This window comes from Melopsittacus undulatus, chromosome 9 (genome assembly GCF_012275295.1).
Source record: "Melopsittacus undulatus isolate bMelUnd1 chromosome 9, bMelUnd1.mat.Z, whole genome shotgun sequence".
NCBI lineage: Eukaryota > Metazoa > Chordata > Aves > Psittaciformes > Psittaculidae > Melopsittacus > Melopsittacus undulatus.
The window spans coordinates 6,356,398-6,377,571 of NC_047535.1; the positions used below are offsets into that span (position 1 = coordinate 6,356,398).

Genomic DNA, 21,174 nt, shown 5'->3' on the forward strand with positions numbered 1-21,174 from the left:
AGCACATGGCACTGTGGAGCTCTGATTTCACACAGACAAGTAAAAGCGAAAGGCAGATGTGGATTTGGACTTGAAACTCCATGAACAGCTGATGTGGACCTTGCTTTGGAAGCCCCTTACTCCTCTTCCATAGAATCATAGAATGGTTTGGTTGGAAAGGACCTTAAGACCATCTAGTTCCAACCCCTGCCATGGACTGGATGCCTCACACTATACCACGTCACCCAAGACTCCATCCAGCCTGGCCTTGAACACCACCACTGTGCTATGGAGAAGCATTGCAAGAGGCACAGCAGGGGAGGACCAAGAGGAATCTGATGGCAAACAGAACAGGCAGGGCCAACATCAGTGTTTACAAATAACAAATCACATGAGAAGCGCTCAGAGCCTGCATCACCGACCTGACCTCCTGCATTGTGTTGGATTGTATCTATTTATTTCTCTTCCTGCACAGAAATAAACTGGGGCCCCACTTGGAAACTGGGCAAGTACACAAAGAGTCAGCAATGACATCAAGCTGCCACAGTGACCGATTCATGCAGCCTAAGGGGCCTTCTGCGCATCGTCCACGTCAAAACTTCCTCATCCCAAAGAACTTCCTGCAAAACACAGGATGCTTTTCTAACCAAGCGGGTGGCATTCCATACAGCATCCCAATTGGTTAGGGAAGCCAACGACCACACGTTATTTCACTGCCACCTTTCCAATGGGGCACTGCCAGCAGGAATACACCCCTGTAATCTACTTTGCAGTTTAGTCACACATTCCTACCGATTACACCCAGCCATGCCACCCTTGAACTATAGAGTTCAAAAGGAAGGAAATCAGCTTGGTCTTCTCTCCCTTCCTCGTTCATTTCAGTGGCAACATCCCCCTCTTCTCACAACTACTTTGCAGCAGGGAATCTCATGCTCATACTAAACACGGGGAGCAAAGTAAGCTCTATCTTGAAAGCTCTCTTAGCACAGGCTCCCTTCTCCCCTATTTACTGCCCTGCCTGGCTCAGTGGATGGCACTGCATGCTCAGCACACCCGGGATGGTTTGCAGAACCGTGGCTGGGATTTCCATGAATCTTTCAAGATGTGGAACAGGAATATACAAATTAACAGGGAAGCAAAGCCTGGGGCACCAAAAGAAAGCCAAAACCCAGAAAATCTGGTCTATAAATACTTGAGTTCAGCAGCTACGCCGCGCTGAACGGGCATCACCGGCTCGTCTGTTCAGTGTCTGATGGCAGCCTGAACGCTGTGATCGCCTCGCATCTGGTGCGTGTTGTGATTAAAGCCGTCCTTACCGGCGAGGAAACGGCGCTGGCCCCGGCACCGTCAGGGCTCTGCGGACCGCGGGGAGGAGGCGCCGGAGCCCTCGGGAGCGACCCCTTCCCAGCCCCGCAGAGCCCCAGCCCGGCCGCGGGGCCCCGGCCGCGGGAGGCGGTGCCAGGCGGGAGGCGGGCCAGGCCGGGCCAGGGCCGGCGCTGCCTTCCGGGGCTCGGCGGCGGCCGGAGCCGGGCAGGATGCGCTCCACGGTCCCGCTGCTGCTGTGCTGGGCCTGCCTCTTGCTGCCCGTGCTGCTGCCGGCAGCGCCCGGTGCCCACGGCAGCCAGGAGCCGGCGGTGAACGGCAGCCGCCTGCCCGCAGAGCCGGCCGGCGCGCCCGGCAACCACAGCGGGGCCCAGCTCCGGCCCGTGCCCGCGCTGCTCCGCGACCTCTCCGCGCTCAAGGCCGCCGTGATCGGGGCCTGCGGCCTCACGGCCGCGCTCATCGCCTGCCTCCTGCTCCGCGTCTTCAGGTAGGGCCCGGCCGCGCTCCCGGCAGGTGCCAGCGGCCTCGGAATGGGGCAGGGGTTAGGGTTAAGCCCCGGTGCGGTGGGAAGCCGGATGGTGCTGAGGTGCTCGCCTGTTGTTAGTGTTTATGAAGCCTGACTCCAAGCACAGCATTGTAAATGCCTTGTGAAACTCCTGGGCAGCCGTAGTGGTGGCGCTGGCCTCCAAACCTGTGTAAAGTAGGGCAGCAGCTGGGTTTCAGGTGGCTTTTTCTCAGGCGTGGGGGGACACAGGTCCCAGCTCTGGAATGGGCACAGACCAAAACATGTGAAACTCCGGTTAACATATGGGAATACACGGGGTTTTGTGTGGTCATGGTGGCAGTCCGCTGGGATAGGTGGCTGAGGGAGGGATCTCCATCCATAGAGATAACCAAAGCCCAGATGAACAGCCCTGCTTGAGCTTAAGAGGTCCTGTCCAGCCTCGGTCATATGGGATAATGCAGCTGCCACCACTGTGGTCACTCATGCTGGGTAAAAGAAGATTAATCTTTCCTTTTCCTTGCAGCGAAGCTTAAGCAAGCAGGCTTGAGGAGGTCCAGCATAGCCAAAAGTAGATGTTGGTTTAGACCATGGTCCTGATGTAACTTGGACTGTGATGTGTTACCCAACTCCCTGATGTTTCCATTAGGTAGACTGCTGGTGGACACAACCTCCTGTTCCCAGCTGAGGACAGAAGCTCCTGGTTGCTCTTGGAGGCAGAAGTGCTGGTGAGCAGCAGGAAGCTGGGCAGAGGTTTGCATCAGCTTGGTGCTCGGATTTCCTCCATTGAGCATGGTATAACCAGCGCTGGCCGGTTCATTCACTGCCCTTCACGCTACTGGATGGAGTGGGCTGGTGCTGGCACATGCTTGAGTTATCCAGACAGCCCCTGAAATTCATGTAATGTTCAAATTACACAAGCAAATTAAACTCAGTCCCTTTAGAAACTCAGTGTTCCTTTCGGCTTGTTGCCAGAGCAGAGGAAAGGCAAATATTAAAGCTCCGCTGGCACTGTTAGTGTCAGTTATTATTTATGACCAGGTAGTGGCGAGAGCCCCGTGACATGAGGCTGTTCCTGACTCACCCAGGCTGAAGATAAAACACGGTTGTCTGTTTGTGCCCAGCTTTACCAGGAAGATCACAAACCTCTCAGAAGTTAACAGGCATATGGCTTCCAGGTAGGAGCAGCAGGAAAGAGCCTGGAGTGTAGCGGTGGTGATGGGGAGGAGGTGAGTGCCATGTCTCAGGTGACAGAAGTGGTTGAACGAGTGCAGTAGGCAAATTCTCCCTTGTTCTGTCTTGGACCAGCTCCTTTGTATTGACGTGATGGCTACAGCTGAATGCTCTGCTTCTCCTGCTTCTGAATTAACTCCATGTAGGAAGGGTGATTTTCACAAGGGTGGTAAAGTGTAGTCTTGAAGACAGGAATGGTAAGAACTGGTATTTTATACTGACATTTAACTGAGTTATTTGTATGCATTGCAGCAGCAGGCAAAGACAGTGCAAATAAACTTACCTGTTAAAGTGAGGTGGTTTGGGAGAACACAGTAAAACATTAAAGAGGTTTTTTTGTTTAATCAATGCAATTGCTTTGCAGCTGTATAAAGTTGTTGAGAATCACAGTTGTGGAGAATCACAGCAGAACTGGTAGCTGGTATATAGCCAGAATTAAGAAGAGTGTGAGTGCATAATGAAAACTTTCTACTCCTGGTTCTTCTTGATCTTGGAGAGTTTATTTCCCCTGCCTCAGTTTGCTCTAGTTTATAAAGCAAGGCCTTGTGGCAAGGAGACCTGGCATAAGGCTGAACATTTCTAAGCCAAAGAGAACAAACTGATCGCCTTTACAGACCTTTCCTTGTACCACAATCAGCAAAACTGGGTCCAGGTTAAAGTAACCTTGGGACTGATGGATTAATTTTCCTATGCCCAAGTCGTTACGCAACTGATCAGAGTTAATGCAGCATTAAAGATAACGTCAAAGAATCCCAACCTCTGAGGTCTCTCATCTATCTTTAATAGAGCCAGCAGGGAAAGTAGAAAACGGAGCTTTTGGCTTCTGAGTATGTTTCTTTATGCGACAGAGCACTTGTTTGTAAACAGTTATCCCAGTTGCAAATGAGACAAGAATACCAACAGGTACGTTTGCACAGTGACGTGCAGCAGCTGACGACATCGATCGGAGGAGGTTCTGTTGCAGAGGAGATAAGGGATTTACCCTCAATAAATGTAAAGCTTTTCTCCATCAGAATAAGAGCTTTGTTCACACTTAGTCAAAACCATTGGGATGTTTTTTCCGGAGTGTCATGGATTCCTATTAAGGAGGTTTTGCTGAAATCCAATCTTTGATTAAACCTTCACTGTGAAATTGCTGGCAGTAAATTATCCTTTTAGGTATGGGTTGTAGAGATGAAATGAACCAGTGAGTGGCCGAATAGTCTTGTCACAGGCATTGGATTTCTTTCTTAATACATTTTATTTTTGTATACATCTCATTTTTATATAGTTTTATGTATATATTCTTTTCCTTTGTTTGTTTGAGCGAGGGTAAATGTATTTCTTCAGCTTTCCAGCTCTGTTTTTGAGACAACGCTCAGACATTCCTCTTCATTCCTTTTGGGAATATGATGCTCTGAATTCCTCTGGTGGTCGTGTGATTCAGAATGTGGTATCATCAAAAGTGGTCTGAATTTCCTTTCACTCTGTGGATTTTGAAGGCCAGCCAAGACTTTGCTACTTGTCTGCATGTGGCAAGGTCTAATTTGCTATAGTATTTTTTTGGGGGGGAGACAAGCTCAGTTTGGGCTTGCTTTCGAAATTCACTATACCCCTGGGCCCTGCATGCTCCCAAATCAAAGCCATTTCCACAACAGACCAGATTTCATGTTGTTCCCAGTCAAGGAGTTGGGGAGTTTGCCTTACTAAGAAAAACAGTGTCTTGTGACAGCTTTGTGAGCAGTTCATGTTACTAAACTCACTCTTTGAGCTGTGTTTTTTGCCCTTCCCCCCCCCCCCCCCATCCTTCCCTATTTCTCTCCCTCTGTTCATTCCATTGCAATACAATTCCTGGGATCAGCTCCCAGAAAATGCTGTTTTTCAGCTGTGGCTATCTATGCTTATAGACCATATGCCTTCTAGGGAAACCAGATAAGTTCCTTCTGCTCAGATGACCAGCTGAAAGCAACCTAAAGCTTTAGTTGCAGGCAACTATACTGTATTTGCCACATGTCTTGACCTGCCCTTGAGCCAACGGAACCCAGGCTGGAGAAGGCTGCTGTGTATTTTACCTATGTGTTTAGGTTTTTGTGGAGAAGCTACCTGCATAGTTTGTAACTCATTACTTCTGGTTCAATTTTGATTTCTTCCTCAAAACCCACTTCAAACTTAGTTTTCCAGTAATTGCAAAACTAGTATAAATTACAGATGGAGGAGAGAGGTTCAAGCATATGATCATAGGTTATAAAACCCTTTGTTCCATGAGGTGAGCAACTGCTCCGGGCCATGCAAGGTTAACCATAGAGAGTTTGAGTCAAAGTTGGTTAGAAATGGTTAGAAATAGAAATGGTTAAAACCATTCAACTTCAGCGAAGACAAGACCTCTATCAGGATCAGGAAAGAAAACTCACCATTAAAATGACCTTAAATGGAGAAGAAAAAGTAAACCCCAAACCAAACAATGAACCCCAAGACATGTGTTTGTGAACGCTTTGTGTAAGCTGTGTGTAGTTTAGTTAGAGTCACAGAGAATGGCAAATGGAACACTTTTCCTGGGTCTTGGAGGTCCTGTCTTTGGGCAGACTGGATTGTCTTGACATGAGCATGATAATGGCAGAAAGAAATGAGAGGGGATTGCTGTCTTATACTGTCTTTAGCTCTTTACAGCTCTGATATGAACAGTCACAGCAGTTTCCTGTAGAATTTGCAACCTTGAAGAGTTTGGGTAAATCATAAAAGTCTCTATAGCTCTGCTATATAAAACAAGGACACATTTCAAGCACATCTCAGACAATATTGGTCTGACTATGCTGTTATGTTTGGAAGTACATGTTGGCACTGGTACTGACCACCAGATGCGAATGGCTGTATTTTAATTGCCTACAAACATCACTGCTTCACTGAACCACACCAATATCCATTTAGGTGTTCCTGAAGTTATTCCCAGCAGCAGTCTCTTATTCATCTCTGTTATTAGCAGCACAGTTAAGCAAGAGAAGCTTCTGCTCTTTGTGGCTGCATATATGCCATCTTAAGGACTTGATTGTTCAAAACCACAGCACCTTAGTTTGCTACAGCAAAATGTGTATTGCAGAAAACACATAAGGGCTTAGCTTCATGGTTTAACTCTGTTGTATACAACACCATCCAGAGAGCAGAGATGCCCAGACAGATGAACAGTAATGAAATATCACTGATCTGATTCATCAGTGTAGTTAGCCTGGAGTTTTCCCAGGTTTATATTTCTTTTTTTCTTTAAACTGCTTAGGGAGCCTATTAACAGCAAATAAACTGGTCCCAGTTCCACTCCTGATAGAACACTGCTGCAGTTCTAGGAGGCAGATTGCAGCTGGCTTAATAAGACTTCCAAGAAACACTCTGCTAAGGAGAAATAGGGTTGCTGTTTCTGGGGGATGGTGCCCTCCCTCTGCACCTCTTGGCAGGAAGTGTTAATGGTAGATGAGAAATGCAGAGACCTCCCTCTCTGGTCAAGAATAGCATTCTCTTTGAATATCAGGATTGTTGACTAAAATAGATTAGAGGCGTAAATAGTATAATGAACTAGTGAGCTGACTGCATTTACTCCACCACATGATGCCTCAGAAAGGAGGATGAAGTGCTGCATATGACTGGTGCTTGGTCAGAATACAAAGGCACAAAGTCAGCATTCTGCTCCAGCCCATCCCTCTCTGTGCACTGTGTGGTATGGTGGAGTACATCTCATATCTGATGGACCAGACCCTGGTGTGGTGCACAGCACCACAGGCATTCGAGCCCAGGGGCAGTGCCAGTGTGCAAACCCACTTCATCCTCTCTCTGTTAATCACTGTGCTCACTCCACCTGTGTTCTGCTAACACTGGTTAGTTGGTTGTGGTGGGACCAACAGTGGTCTACAGTGAAAGGTTAATATCCCTGGTTGCAGTTAATTCCACCCCCATGATGATTCTATGCAAAACCTGTAGCATGCATTCCCTTTTAATTACAGGGAGGTGGCTGAAGTCAGACAGCAGAAGCAACGTGGGTTTTTCTAAGTGGAAATAGTTCTCTGCACTGAATACCCAGTATCACTTCTCCTCTGGCTAAACCACTCTGGGAGTGCTTCAGCTTGTTGCTATGCAAGGGGCATACTCTGGCCACAGCTTCCAGCATGCTTCTTGTTTGCTTTAAAACAACTCCCACACAAACGTGGCTGGAAAGGGGATCCTCTCTTTGCCCATGAGGGTTAACATACCCTGATCCTATCCAGGAGGCCTCCAAAGTTCATGAAACATTTGTATTCTGTATTTCCTGCCATGTGCTACTCTGCTGTCTGTCTGCAAATAAAGGATGCTGCCTGTTCCCACCCACTGGATAAAGTGCTTTCCCCTGATGATTACAGGGATCTTACTGAGGCTTGGGAGTTTTAATGTGCAGTTGTTTCCTGATGGGCAGGGACACTCCCAAGGCTTTCCTTTTCACGTTTATGAAGCCTAGGAGAGTTGTTCAAATGAGCAAGTGTAGAAAATGGACCACTGAAAGTACAGGTTAATGACACATAATCCAGGCAATCTGATTTAGAATTAACTGAGGAAAAAGAGGCAAGGAAAGCCCCTTTTGCCTTGCCAGTGGCAAAGAACTGATTGTAGCAGTTTAGCCAAAAACCAGCAGCAAAATGAGCTTCCTCCCTTTTCTAAAGGTGAGGGCTGGGGAGGATTAATAGATAACTGTGCAGCAACTTCTGCTCTAGGTCCTTTTTAAAGTCTAACCTAAATAGACTAATTAATGGCTAGAGGCTAAAGGGTTCTAACTTTCCGTTCCTAAAAATACCTATTCTGCAGTAATTGCTTTGAACTCTCCAATATTAACTGTTGTAAGATGAACTCCTTAGAATAAGTTATGTTTGCTCATGGAGGGAATGAGGGGCATGTCTCTTAATGAAGTAGGCTTGATAGGCAGGTAGGGTCTTAAATGGGTCCCTGAAATGGGAACCTACAGAACCCCCCTGCAGACTCTATCTGTAAGGCAGAGTGGCAAGGCTGTGCTTTGTTTGCTCTGACAGGGAGATAGATACAGGTTAGTTTTGGTCTGTGTTTAGGCTTCACAGTGTGAGTAAATGTTTCTTGTGGAAGCACTGCATTACTTGTAAAATGAGACCTCCCTGCATCGTTTTGCTGCTGGGTCTTGGCTGAGAAGCAGAATAATATAGAGAAGTGTTTTCAAAAGGATTTTCAAGTGTTTGGGTTAAGAGTCCTACTGTATTGGATATAAAATTGCTTGTTTCAACAACAGCCATAATAGAACAAACCATCCTGTGCTCTGTGTGACACAGTGGCACAGATTACTACAAAGATTAGACGACAGGGGATGACTTTCTTCTCACTTCTGATGCAATCTCAGCCTTCAGAACAGAAGGGAAATGCAAACTGCTCCATCCCAAGGGCTGGGACTTGTTTGTTCGGCCTTGGACTACTGCCCAAAAGCAGTGCTAGGCAGAGAGAGGCACTGAGTATTCCACGTGGAGCTGTTCACTGGTTTAAGTTTCCTCTTAAGCCTGGAAGGGACTGTGGTGGTGGAGATGTATTTACAGGGCTTGAGTCCCAGTCTCTCTGTGATGCTCACACCTCTGTTTTTGATGCTGAATAACACTTTAAAAGTCATCATTCTTGATACAGAAATGTCAGTGTTGAGTGCAGCACACCTTGCATGGTGTGCCAGGGCAAGACTTCTTGATGGTGGAAGTGTACTAAGGACATGGCATCTGCTCAGAGCAGGAGCTGTGATTGCCTGAAGTTAGTTAGGGGTTGGTTGCTTGTGCCTGCACCAGCTCCCTTCTCATTCTTGGCAGCTGTCAGTTTTGTCTTATGGAAGGTGAAGGGGAAAATTCTTTTCCCCTTGAAGGCTCCCTGTACACATCAGCACCTCCTTTAATATATAATCACAAAACTGGATTCATGCATGAGCAGCGTGACCCTCTTAATATGCATGAAAGGAGTAGGTAAAATAAAAAGAACCTGCACAATTAAAGCTAGAGGCAGAACATTAGTTGAAAAGCCATGCACCAAGTGTTTGGTAATTGAGAGTAAATGCTAGAAAGTAGATCTCAAAACCATGGGACATGCAGGTGCTTGAGCATCTCTGTCTCAAACAGAAGGTAAGGCTGGTATCTATAGGAGGAGAGGTGGTAGATACCATTGGCTTTGAATGATAGTTGGTTATTTTCTATAGCACCTACACAGCACAGAGCATGAAGCTTCTTAGGCAAGGCTCAAGGTTGTTGCTTTGGGAGTCCTGAGCTTGGCCTTATAGCAAGGAAAGAGAGCAGGCTGCTTGCACCCAAACATCACCACCCCTTTGCTCCTAATCCTGCCCAGAACACTACCTAGTCTCAGCAGGGCTTAACCTAGGCTTTCCCATCTAAACATATTCACTAAGCTATTGGCTGCTTCAGCTGATTAAACCCACATCTCACTTACTGAGCACAGCAGCAGAGGGCTGCCCTGCTCCTGCCTGCCCTGGATGCCAGAGAATCCCTGGTTTGTCAGCAGCTAAAAGACTGACATTGATCTGGATTGCAGTTGATGAGAAACTGTGCCCAGAAACACTGATGAGTACAAACAGTGGCCTTGGAAAGGCAGCAGGAAAGGACAGAGGCTCTGAAGCCGATATGTCTGGGAAGGCCTGATCAAACAGGGCAGTGATTTGGTGTTGGTGGGAACTGCTTCAAGGGACACTGAATAAAGACAATCCTTCCCTTCCCATCTCTCTGTTTCAGGTCTGGCAAGAGGATTAAGAAGACCAGGAAGTACGACATAATCACCACTCCAGCTGAGCGGGTAGAAATGGCTCCTCTGAATGAAGAAGACGATGAGGATGAAGACTCAACAGTGTTTGATGTGAAATACAGGTACTGCTGTGAGCCTGTTAGGTGAGGCTTGCTCACTGAGCTCTTACTAGTAAAGACAGCAATTTTTTCCCTGCTGGACCAACGTGGCAGAGATGAGGCAGTAACTGTCTGCCTTTCACTTGCCCAGGTATTATCACTTTACAGCCCCTCTGCCTGTTCTCAGCATACATTGCTCTGTGCTCTCCTGCTCTTACAATAACCACATCACTACTCCTAGGCTGTCTGCCCTCATCTTTCTTCTGCAGAGCAGCACAGCGGGATACAAGTGCCCCAAACATCTAATAAGGTTTAACAAACTGAACTTCTCCCTTGGCAGCTGGTGGCAGTGGTTCCTGTATGCTCTCAGTGTCTGTGCACACAGTGGATGGAGGGCTGTGGATCAACAGCTGCTTTCCCAGGTGCTGCCATAGCTGAGAGCCTGGGAGGGAAATGATGGCCAATCTCCACCAACCTCTGGGTTTGTGCTAGGGTGCTCTCATGTTGTTCTGTGACACTGAGGTTCACAATGACTCCACTGTCAAGAGCTCTAGCCATGTTGCTCAAGTCTTGGAGGGCAAATGCAGGGGTTGTGAGAAAGAAGACCTTATGCCCACTGTAGGGGAGGATCGGGTTCAAGATCATCTTATGAACCTGAATGTGTGTGGGACCTGATGAAATCCAGCTGTATCCTGGGTTGTGTCAAAAGGAGCATGAAGAAGGTGATTCTGCGCCTCTGTTCTGCTCTTGTGAAACCCCACTTGGAGCACTGTGTGCAGTTCTGGTGTCCTCAACATAAGAAGGACATGGAGCTGTTGGAGCAAGTCCAGAGAAGGCCATGAGGATGATTAGAGGCTGGAGCACCACCCCTATGAAGATGGTCTGAGAAAGCTGGGGCTGTTCAACCTAGAGAAGCTGTGTGGAGACCTCATAGCAGCCTTCTAGTGTCTAAAGGGGGCCTACAACGATGCTGGAGAGGGGCTTTTCCTCAGGGACTTTAGTGATAGGACAAGGGGTGATGGGTTTAAACTTAAACAGAGGAAGTTCAGGTTAAGTATAAGGAAGAAATTCTTTACTGTGAGGTTGGTGAGGCAGTGGAACAGGCTGCCCAAAGAGGGGATAAATGCTCCATCCCTGGCAGTGTTCAAGGTAGGGCAGAGTCTTGGGTGACATGATATAGTGTGAGGCATCCCTGCCCATGGCAGGGGTTGGAACTAGATGATGTTAATGGCCTTTCCCACCCAAACCATTCTGTGATTCTAAACAGAGGACTGTGGTCCCTCACTGATGTCAGCAGTTATCCCTTAGCAACAAACTCTCCTTAAAAGTGTTTGTCTTTCTGAGATACAAGTGGTGTGACAACCCAAAACTTTGGGTGCCTATTCTGGGCCTGAGATTTATAGCAACCACTCAGCACATCAAGATGCTGCACATTGATTTATGGCATGAGGATATCTGCATCTCTTATTTTTATTTGCATCAAGCCATCCACAGCATTTGAGTTGCATTCCCATCCAAATAAGGCCTACTCTGAAATCTGTCTCACTTTGGCTGAAATAAGCATTCCTAATTATAAAACCACACATCTTGACAACTCCTAATGGGAGATTTTACAGACTTGACTCATGTTGCCCATCTCCTAACTTTGGAAGGGGCAGAACAACTCATTTGCTCTAAGCACATGTGTGCCAGCATCTAGAACACACACCACTGCATGCTCTGTGGGCTGTTTTCATAATAGCTGTGTTAGTTCTCTATAAATGTCAGGCAATAATTGGAAGCCCTGGAACAATGAAGGGTGTGTGTTGTGCCTTTATGTGTAAACAATTGGTTCTTGAATTAGAAGACTCTTTATCAGTCCTCGCCTGACCATTGCCATTCTCTGTAGCTGCCCTGTGTTTGCTCTGATCATTTCAGGTTGTGCAGTTCTTACTTTAGGACCAAGCTTTGTTAAACCCAGTGGGCAGAGATCTGTCTCGGCATAGCCTGCTTTAACAGCCCTTGTCTTCTGCCCTGCTTCTTCTTAACCTAATACTTTCCCTGTGAGACTCAGGTAGCAGGATCAGAGGGGTTTCCAGACAGTGAGAACAGAAGATTCTCAATTATGGCAATGCTTTAGGAGAAGATGCCCAACAGTAAAATACTAGACGAACAAAGAAAAGAGCTTGCTGGACACAGTCTGACTCGGGGGAGTGGAGGTCATGTTATCTGATGTTGTTTCCTCGGAGCACACACTGTGCTGATGCTTTCACACAAGTTATTCTGTCTTTGCGGGTTCCTTAGCAGTACAAATGGCTCTTCACCTTGTATAATGCTCTATTTGGAGACCATGGGGGTTTTTGGTTCTTAGCTAACCGGTCCTCTTTTCATCTGTGGGAATTGCTCCTTTTGCCACAGTGCAACAGCTATTCCATATTTTCTGAAGTCCTGCTTTCACATGTGTTTGTTTAGCTCAAACAGAGCTACCTCAGTTCAGGGGAGATCATCTTACACACAACCCCTTAGTAATACTGATCTTGGGACTGCTTCTTTGAGGATACATTTGCTGTACCAAGCTCCTTGTTTCCTTTGTGTAGGCTTGGAGACTACATCCCCAAGTAGTTCCTATCTCCTGTTACTACTAAAGACACTTCTTTGTAAATCTGAGTCGCTCACTTTGACCACTGACATCCCCATCAAACCAGTCAGGTTCTTCGTAGGCGCTTGTGTGGGAAGAGAGGGCATCCCAGACATGCTTGTAGTAAGTCAGAGAACTCACTTCTACCAGGTCTTCTGTTGGGGTTCCTTCCCCAGTACCCTAACCCCCAAATTGGCATTCATGAAATAGTCATCTCATGCCATCTAAGGCTTCCTTTGTTTTTTGCAGCCAGGTGCAGTTCAAAGAAGAATGGGTAAGGAGAGGTAGCTTCATTCCTCTCTGTGGTTAGAGGGAGTTAGAAATATGTACAAGTAGCTTCACAAGCGGAGAGAACGGTTTGGTTTGGATATTCAGCAAGTGCCTACAGCTTTAAAAGCACCTCTGTTAATTGTTAAATCAGGAAAACTGCTCCATTATCTCAAAAAAGAAAGAGTAATAATTGTGCAGATGTGAACTTGCAGAGGTGTCACTAGGGCAGATGCATAAGGCATGGGGTGATGCTGCTGTCTCACCTTGTTAGGCAGCTAAAGCAACATGTCATGAGGTGCAGCAGTCATGTTGGGGACAGGAGTGATGAGTGGCTCCTGACAAGTACCCCCAGGTAGAATATTCTGCCCTCTGCCTTTCAGCTCTTTGTTTTTAAATTCAGATGAAGGTGCATCCTTGCCAGCAGTCAGTATTGGTTGTGGCAGCTGCTCAGGTTTATTCCAGCAGCCTCCTAGCAGTGAGCTCCCTTGGCTTATGGAACAACAGACTTCTGGATCATCCATGCTACCCTCCCCAAGATGTGGTATTTTGACCATGTGCTGCTTGGTGACTGTACTATTCCTCGAATTGCTTACAGAGGCTAAACCTCATGAAGCCCCATGCTGCAGCACAGTCCAGTGGTGCAGTGCCATGGCTGACAAGATTCATTATTCTCATTTCCTAGTTCCTTATTTCTTTATGACAATGCTGGTACTGAAAGATATGCCTCGGGCTGGACTGCCCATCGTTCACTGTTGTAACATATGTGCTGCCATATCTACATCAGAAAACAGCTTTCTATAGCTGTTAAAACCAAGAATTTTCAACATCTCCCTGGCTCCTGAATATTACGTGAAATGAGCTGGGATCTTTTGTCCTGTTCGTTTTTGATTTAAAGGTTTTGAAACCATGGAGAAAAAGGTTCATTCTCCATAAAGTGATGATTTGTGATGGTGTTTGAACAGTGCTTTCCATTAGAAAGACATCAAAAGCACTTTTAAAATACAGGCTTCTGGGAAAAGATGGGAATGAAGTGGAAGGGGAACCAGTTCTCCAAAGAGCAGCGCTGCAGGTTCATGTTGGCTGTGATGGTCTCTAAGCATTCTTCAATTCAAGTGGCACTTCTATGTACTGAAGACAATCTTACGCTTTCAGATCACTTAGTGTTACCACCAGCATGGCAATAGGGAAAAATCTGAAGAGCTGGCCTGGAGTGTCATGATATTGGGTACCTCTTGTGCCTAATAGTAAGTATATTACCCCAGTAATAACCTGCTCTGACTGATACATAGGTCTTGTTTTGGGTTTGTAGCATAAGTCTTTGCTCAGGGTGATGTGGGTAGGCTCTGAGCTGGTTTGAGGTCCTCTCCCATTGTTGAAAGATCCATGCTGGCACTTGGATCTGTATTTGCAGGAGTCTGTGAGATTCTGTGCTGTCTCCCCTCCATAATGCAAACAACAGTAATTAAAAGGCAGTTGATATCTGGCAGCAACAGGCGAGAAGCGATGTTACCTCTCCAATTGTTCTCATGCAGTTAATTTTCTTTCCTTTAATGCTTTGTCCTTGTGTGTATTAGTTTCCAGTCTTACACAAGGCATCAAACAGCAGCAGAGGGTATAAACTGGGCTGTTGGATGAAGGTTGCTTCTTTCTCCTTTTCCTTTTTCTTTCTTTAGGACGCTTTAAGGTTTTGGGCTCCTGGTAGATCCCACCCCCCACTTCCCTTGGGCAGTGAAGCAGTGAGAAATAACCACCTTCCTCCCATAAAGCAGACTAATGAGACCACTTCAAAAACTTAACTAAACACATTTCTGTGGATGCAAAAGCCACCCACTGCCTGCCTCTGACAGATGCAGGAGCGTGTGCGTACTGGATTAGATACCCCCTTTGCGAGCTCATTTCAGTAGCAGGGGAAGCAGTTCTGTCAATGGCCTCTCTAATCCTGCAAGCAGAATTTCTGTGTGACAAGAGGCTGAAAGCAGAAATCAAAGATTGTCACAGAGCAAAGATGCCAAATCTCTGAGACATTAAAACCAACTTGAAAAGCTTCATGGGAACCATTTTTTTATAGTATGGAGGATGGTTTTCAATCTTTTTTTGCTCTGGTATGGAAAGAAGCATTAGGTAAGAAGTTCAGGAATTGTTCTCAAAGTGTTATATTGCTACACAAAGAAAGCAAACTGAGCATGGGGAGGATGTGGGTTTCTGGATCACCAGTTCAAACTGTGCTGCTGAAGGCCAAAAAGTATCCGTGGACTGTGATTTTGGACCATATGGACTGTATTGCTCATCATTTTCCAGATGTCAGATATTTTTTCATGTTTTATGATGGGACTGCACTTGCTGCACATCTTGAGAAACAAGTTAGTGGAAAGCTAAATCCCATCCTCCAAGTGTGCTCTTTCTTATCCCACCAGTAGATCTTGATTTTAAGACTTCCCCCTCCTCTTTGTTCCTTTAGCCCTTTCTTTCAAGAAGCAAGGGAAAGTTGGACAGGTTTCATACGTGATGGAGCTAACACACTGATTCATCAAGCAGTCAGCACTGTGCAATATGTGAGAAGGGAGGAGCAAATTAAAGTAGATTATGGGCAAATGTCCCTGACAAAGCGGTGGTAGCATCCATCCCCCATCACAGAGCACTCTGCTTGTTTGGTGTAAGAATTGAAACGAGATTAAAACAGCTGCAGAAAGAACCCTTTTCGAAGAGGTAAATAAAATTGTTAGCTTATTAAGCTTAACTCTGGCACAGTTCGTTGGGGGATTTCTTGTCAACTTCAATAGAAAACTGCAGACAAGCACTGAATAAATTCTGTGGTGCCTCGCACATGAAAGGCTTTGAAAGCACTTCAGTAATCTGGGATATCAGCAGTGTCTCCTCTCCCCGCTGACTTGCAGCTGTTGGAGGCAGCGTGCTCTGCCCTTGCCATGCTCTCTGAGCCCAGATGGGTGGATGTCACAATTGTCCCCGCAGGAGACAGGGTCAGGGAACAACGTGGAATCTCCGTGCCAGAGCTGGAACTGTCCCAGTCCCAATGTCAGGCTTCTAAATAAGTACTGCAAGTTTTTCCTGGGTGGATTGAAGCCTCCCTCCTTTCCTGTCAGCTAAGTGGAATTCCTCAGTTTGTTTTCCACATGGATTATCTCTCCAGCAGCAGAATGCAAAAGCAGTTTAGGAATGCATCTTCCGAAGTGCTCTTGAACGCAGAAAGATTTATGTGTTAGGAGGGGTGGCAAGCAGAGGGAAGAGGACAGGGACATCTATTCAGCCATTGTGGGACTAAAGGGCTTTTGAGAGCTTGCAGGATGTTTTAGAGGAAAGATGCACCACGTGTAAAATCTGGATTCGTGCCTTTTTCAAGCACTGATGGCATTGAACTGTATGGAAACATCTTCATCACAGTTGCAGGAGCTCAGTTTTTGATACACTCAAGTCTTTGGGGAGTTCTCTGTAAAATGAGACTTACACTATTGGTATCTTCTCTTTGAATGCCTCCTTTCCACATACCGACTGTGTGTGCAGCTCTGGCTGGAGTGTGGTATTGTCTGCTTGTTATAGTAAGGTACCGACTCTCAAGGGAGGAGCTCTAATGGATTTCTTTGCCAGTGAAAGCTGCAGGCCATTCTGGATGGTGCTTGGTGAATCGTGCTGGGGTTTGTAGCAGCTTAATTCTTCCTCTTCCAGCAGGCAGCAGTGCAAGTTAAATCATTGGCACAGTCAGCTGCTGTAAATACAACAAATTGCCAAAGCTTTGGTGCTGCTCTTAAGGATTTCCCGCGGGTCCATAGCAGTGGAAGAAAGATGGTCAAAAAGCAATTTCTGTTTGGGTTTGGAAGGCCAGGTTCTTTCCTTATGGGCTGCAACAGTGGTTATAGAGTACACAATGGTCTGCTGGCTCATTCAGTCCATGATACAATGCAGTGCAGTCCTATGGGAGGCCTCGTACCTCCATCATGAGGTATAACAAGTTCCTATTAAGCCTTTCTTGTTTTGAACCCTGAAGCACTTAAAGCAGTAGGGTGTCAGAAGGAGAATCCATAGCAAGGAGAATAGACTATGTGTGTTGATTAATAAAGGGCTGCATTGGTGTGAAAAAGCAGAGAGGTCCAAGATGCTGTTTCATGTGCCACCCTGTGCATGCTCCCTTCTCTGGTGTGCACAGTGGCAGGCACAGGATCTTTTAGCACTTGGGTTTTGTCTGATATAACTCTCCTTTTTAATTCACTTGGTCTAGCTGCTTCTGGCATGGTGTTAACATCTCATCAATGTCCAGTGTCAGCACAGAAATCAGCTGCTGGAGGGAGCTGATGGCAAACACAGTGAATGATGCTGCCTTTTCCTTTGTTTGCACACGGGTTCTCATTTCTGTCTGTGAACTGTTTAACTGCAAATCTACAGTGGTACTAATTCGTTCTGCTTTCCAGGTAAAGCAGCTCCGTGGAGTGTTGGTGCCCTGCAAGATGTCATTCTGCTGTCGAGGGACCTGCTGAAGCCATAACTGTGAAAGGGGAGGCTTTCATCTCTGCAGCATTACAACCAAACCAAGCCTCACCTCCTTGAGATGCTGTTTTTACAGCAGGCTGTGGATCTTCTGACCAAAACAGCACCATTCGGTTTCCTGGTTTCCAAACTGTGTTGGAACAGAGTTCCTTTTTGCAAACTCAACTCCCTTTTGCTTTAGGAGGGCTGCGGTGTCACTAAAGCATGACAAGGTGCAGCCCTGTGTACTGACTTGCAGCTCACTGTGGTCTAAAGTTTTCCAGAAGATGAGGAAGATGGAACCAAGCCGCCCAAAGGACTTGTTTCCTAAAATCCTAATGCAGTACTTCAGTCACTGCTAAACTTTGGTCATTGTTAATCAGATCATGTGTTTGAAAAGAAATAGAGTGTATTTTTGTGGTGTTACAGAGGTGAGTTATGAATTTAGGTGGTAAAAACATGCTGAAATATCACACTGTGTGTTCAGTGTAGGATTCTGGGGGAAGGGGGTGAGAGGTTGACTCATATAGATGATTTTCTTGTCTTGCTACTGATTTATTCTTCTCTAAAACAACAATTGCACTAAGCTTTCAGGATGCTATTCTCATTGTCCCAAGGAGTTCTGATCAGACCAGCTTCAATAAGAGAGACCACAGGGAAATAGGAAGAATCAGGCATGCCCTAAACTACAACGATCTTGGATTAAAGGAGATATATTTTTGTAATTTCCTGCCCTTCCACAGGGAGTGAAAGCAATGTTTTGTACTGTCCTGTGCTGACTGTAACTTGTCTACAATTCATCTATATTACTTTTTCTAAGCAAAATAAGCCCTCATGTGGAATGATTACCTTGCAGAAACAACACCTTTTATTTTTCATGGAAGATTCATGTAAGTGATCTTAATCTGTATCAAACTGGAAGTTTTCCTCTGCCATTTGCTTGACAAATCCCATTTAACTCCAGGATGCATTTTTAACCATCACTCTCCGCTGTGCTTTGTGCTGCAGAGGTCAGAGCTGTGGGATGACACTATGAGAATTAGATTGCTCCGTCTGGCTGGATTGAGTTTAGGAGACCACAAGCATGTAGACTTTCAGGCCATCATTAGAAAGGGCAAACTAACTGGTTTAGTTTCTTTACTTTGTGGTTTTCCTTGAAAGTAACCACAGATGCAATTCAGACTTTACTGCACTCCTTAACACCTTTCATTTTGGGTATTTAAGTTGGCTGGAACCCCGCTTTTCATGGGGAATGTATATTTTCCAGCTGTTTTAGGATTGTCCCACTGTTTGCTTGACCATTCACTGCAGTTACAATCCCTCAAGGAGACTGCAGAATTCCTGGCAAAGCACCAGCCTTGCAGTGAGCTGCCAGTTTTGGGTTTCTTCTGGGTTTCTTTTTGTAAGTCTGTTGGGATTTGGGGCTTGCTGAGAATACTGATCTGCTTTGTCATGAGACCATGACCTACCCCAGTTCTGTGCAGCTCCCTTGGGCCCTGCAGTCAGTGAAAGGAGGTGAAGGGGAATTTTTTCCTCCCTAGCAGCCTTATACTCTTACCAAAGCTCCTGTAACAGAGCTTGCTTTCCCTAGCCATGACTCAGCAAAGGCTTTGCAAACTGCCTGGATGGAAAAAATCCCACAGCAGACTGTTGTGTTCCTATTAGTCATCAAGGCAATATAAAAATACTATGTTATTTTCATTCATGGAATGAGTTTGAGTCATTCCATATTACTGTTACTAAGCAATACTTAACATGTCATTGTGAGGTGAGGATGGGGCCGAGCAAGTTGTGTCCTGGCTGATAGGAATCACAGGGATCAGTAGGTTTGAAGGGTGCTGCAGGTTGAGGTAAGATCTGTGGCTTTTTCCCCACTTATAAAAGCAGGTTTCAGACATAGGCTGGATGATGCTAAAGGAAATACTGTGTCTCTTCAGGACAAGTACTTTGAAGACCAGGAATTGAACTTCTTAGACTGAGTCCTTTGGAAGTAGAGAGGTGGCAGTGCTGAGAGGAGAGACGTTAAAAGCTTCTGTTTGCCTTCCCAGAAGAGGTGATGGAGTGAGGTGTCTGAGCAGACACCATGGCAACATGTTCACGTCCACTCTTCTGCCAGACTCATTAAGCTGAGTGTCAGGCACTCTGGGTGAGTGGTAGAGAGGGAATGAAACCTCTTTGCACAAAAGAAAGGCAAGACTATGTAAGAGATAGAAGAAAAGGTGCGTAAAGGACACTTGTTTCTGAGAGCAAGTCAGTTCTTGAAATCGGGATTTTCAGTCCAACAACTTCAGGTCACTTGCTAAATTCAGCTAGCAAAGGCCATCCCCTCCATTTGTTTGTGGCTAAAAAAATCCCACCTTTTCCATAACATGGCCAAATCTCAATGGTGGACAGGGACCAGGTATTTAAGACGTTGAAGATGGAGGTGCTAAACTGCTGCCGGGATGCTCTGGCTCCTCAGGGAGATCCCAAACTGTGTGCCATAAGCTAAAAAGTGCTTATAGGGAAGCAGCAGCTGCTCGGTGGAAATAAAAGGCCAACCTCACCAGTTGCTCATGGTCATGAAAATAATCCAAATGCTTCATTTGATACTCAATGGCTGTTGCAAATGTGAGGCAATGTTTACCTCTACAGAAGTTGCTGTATGTGATTTAAAATGTCTGGTTAAATATTCTATAGCTATATTTAGTTAAGATTTTAAGAGCACTTGATGTGACTCATCTAATAGTATATATATATATGAATATTTTTTTAATTGTAGGAATTTGAACTGTTTGGTTCAGGTAGTTCTAGGAGTTCATCAGAGAAGAAATAACCATTAACCACTACATGAGTGTTTTACCTTAACGTTCTGTGTATGTTACGCCACAGGTTTAATCTAGTTGTGACTGTAATGTCTCTTAGTATCTGCTGCTGTTTTGTGTTGCAGTCAAACTTGCTTTGTTCAGGAGCATTCTTAAAGGCATATTATTTTGTTACAGAAAAAAGAGAAATGTTATTACTCAGATGTCTGCCTGTAGCTTGCTCACTGCTTACAAAACCTACTGACTAGTATTAAGAGTCAAACAGAGCAGGTAAGTTAGAGGCTTTCCTATTTGCACATGCTGCGCCATGGAGGAGAAACCCTACACAGAACTGCAGCTTCTTTACTCCAACCACAGCCCTGTCACCCAAGATTACATTTGAGAAGCCAGAAGTTAATGTGCCATGCCTGCCTGCAGAATTAAGCCAGAATTACACACCTTAGCTTTGTCTTTGGGGTTTGTTTTTTCTGCCTTTCCCCCCTGGAAGATGTGGAAATGACTACAAACACTTGTTTTTAGCACACTAACTTGGGCTACCCTAATGCTTGTCCTGAGCCCAGACTGACTTGTACAAGTCTATAAGCACTAATGAAGCTTGAACACACAAACACTAATGCATTTGAACCTTTTGTTTGTAACTGCTCCCTCTAGTTCACTGTACCTGGGTACAATGTCTGCAGGGTGACAGGCTCTGGTTTTCATTAAGAGTTTTTTCTTCTGTTAAATGAGTTTCTGGTGCTGCTGGTTTTGTGGGGGGGTTTATCAGGACCTTGTGTTTTGTTTTGTGCAATTGCTTGAACCTTTTTCTAAGGTGTTTTAACAGAATTTGTCTTTGTGACCAAAGCTTCTTTTTAAAAAAAAATGGTAGGATGGGTTTGAATGAACTTCTCGTGTTTCAGTAGAAACTGCTATCATTAAACGTGTTCTTGAAATCCCCCTTGTGTTATGTTTAAGGGGGGAATGGGAGAGTGGCTGTTGCTTTTTGAAGTCTGATGAATTTGGGACAGCCTTTTGTGATCCCTCATTGGAGGGCTGCAAGTCCCCATGTCCTATGACCCTGATCCAGATTGTGGCAAGGGGGAAACCTGCTTTTAGCGGTATGGTGGAGGGATATGTTTAATCATACAAAGC

The 21,174-nt window shown here is 45.6% G+C and overlaps 1 protein-coding gene across 1 annotated transcript; it reads left to right on the plus strand.

Annotated features, from left to right (window-relative positions):
- The first annotated feature begins 1,485 nt into the window (after positions 1-1,485).
- FAM174B (family with sequence similarity 174 member B) lies at positions 1,486-20,971 on the plus strand. The gene is made up of 3 exons (XM_034066399.1): positions 1,486-1,789; positions 9,769-9,900; positions 17,185-20,971. The coding sequence occupies exons 1-3, from the start codon at positions 1,515-1,517 to the stop codon at positions 17,186-17,188; spliced, it is 411 nt and encodes a 136-aa protein (XP_033922290.1). The 5' UTR covers positions 1,486-1,514; the 3' UTR covers positions 17,189-20,971.
- The last annotated feature ends 203 nt before the right edge of the window (positions 20,972-21,174 follow it).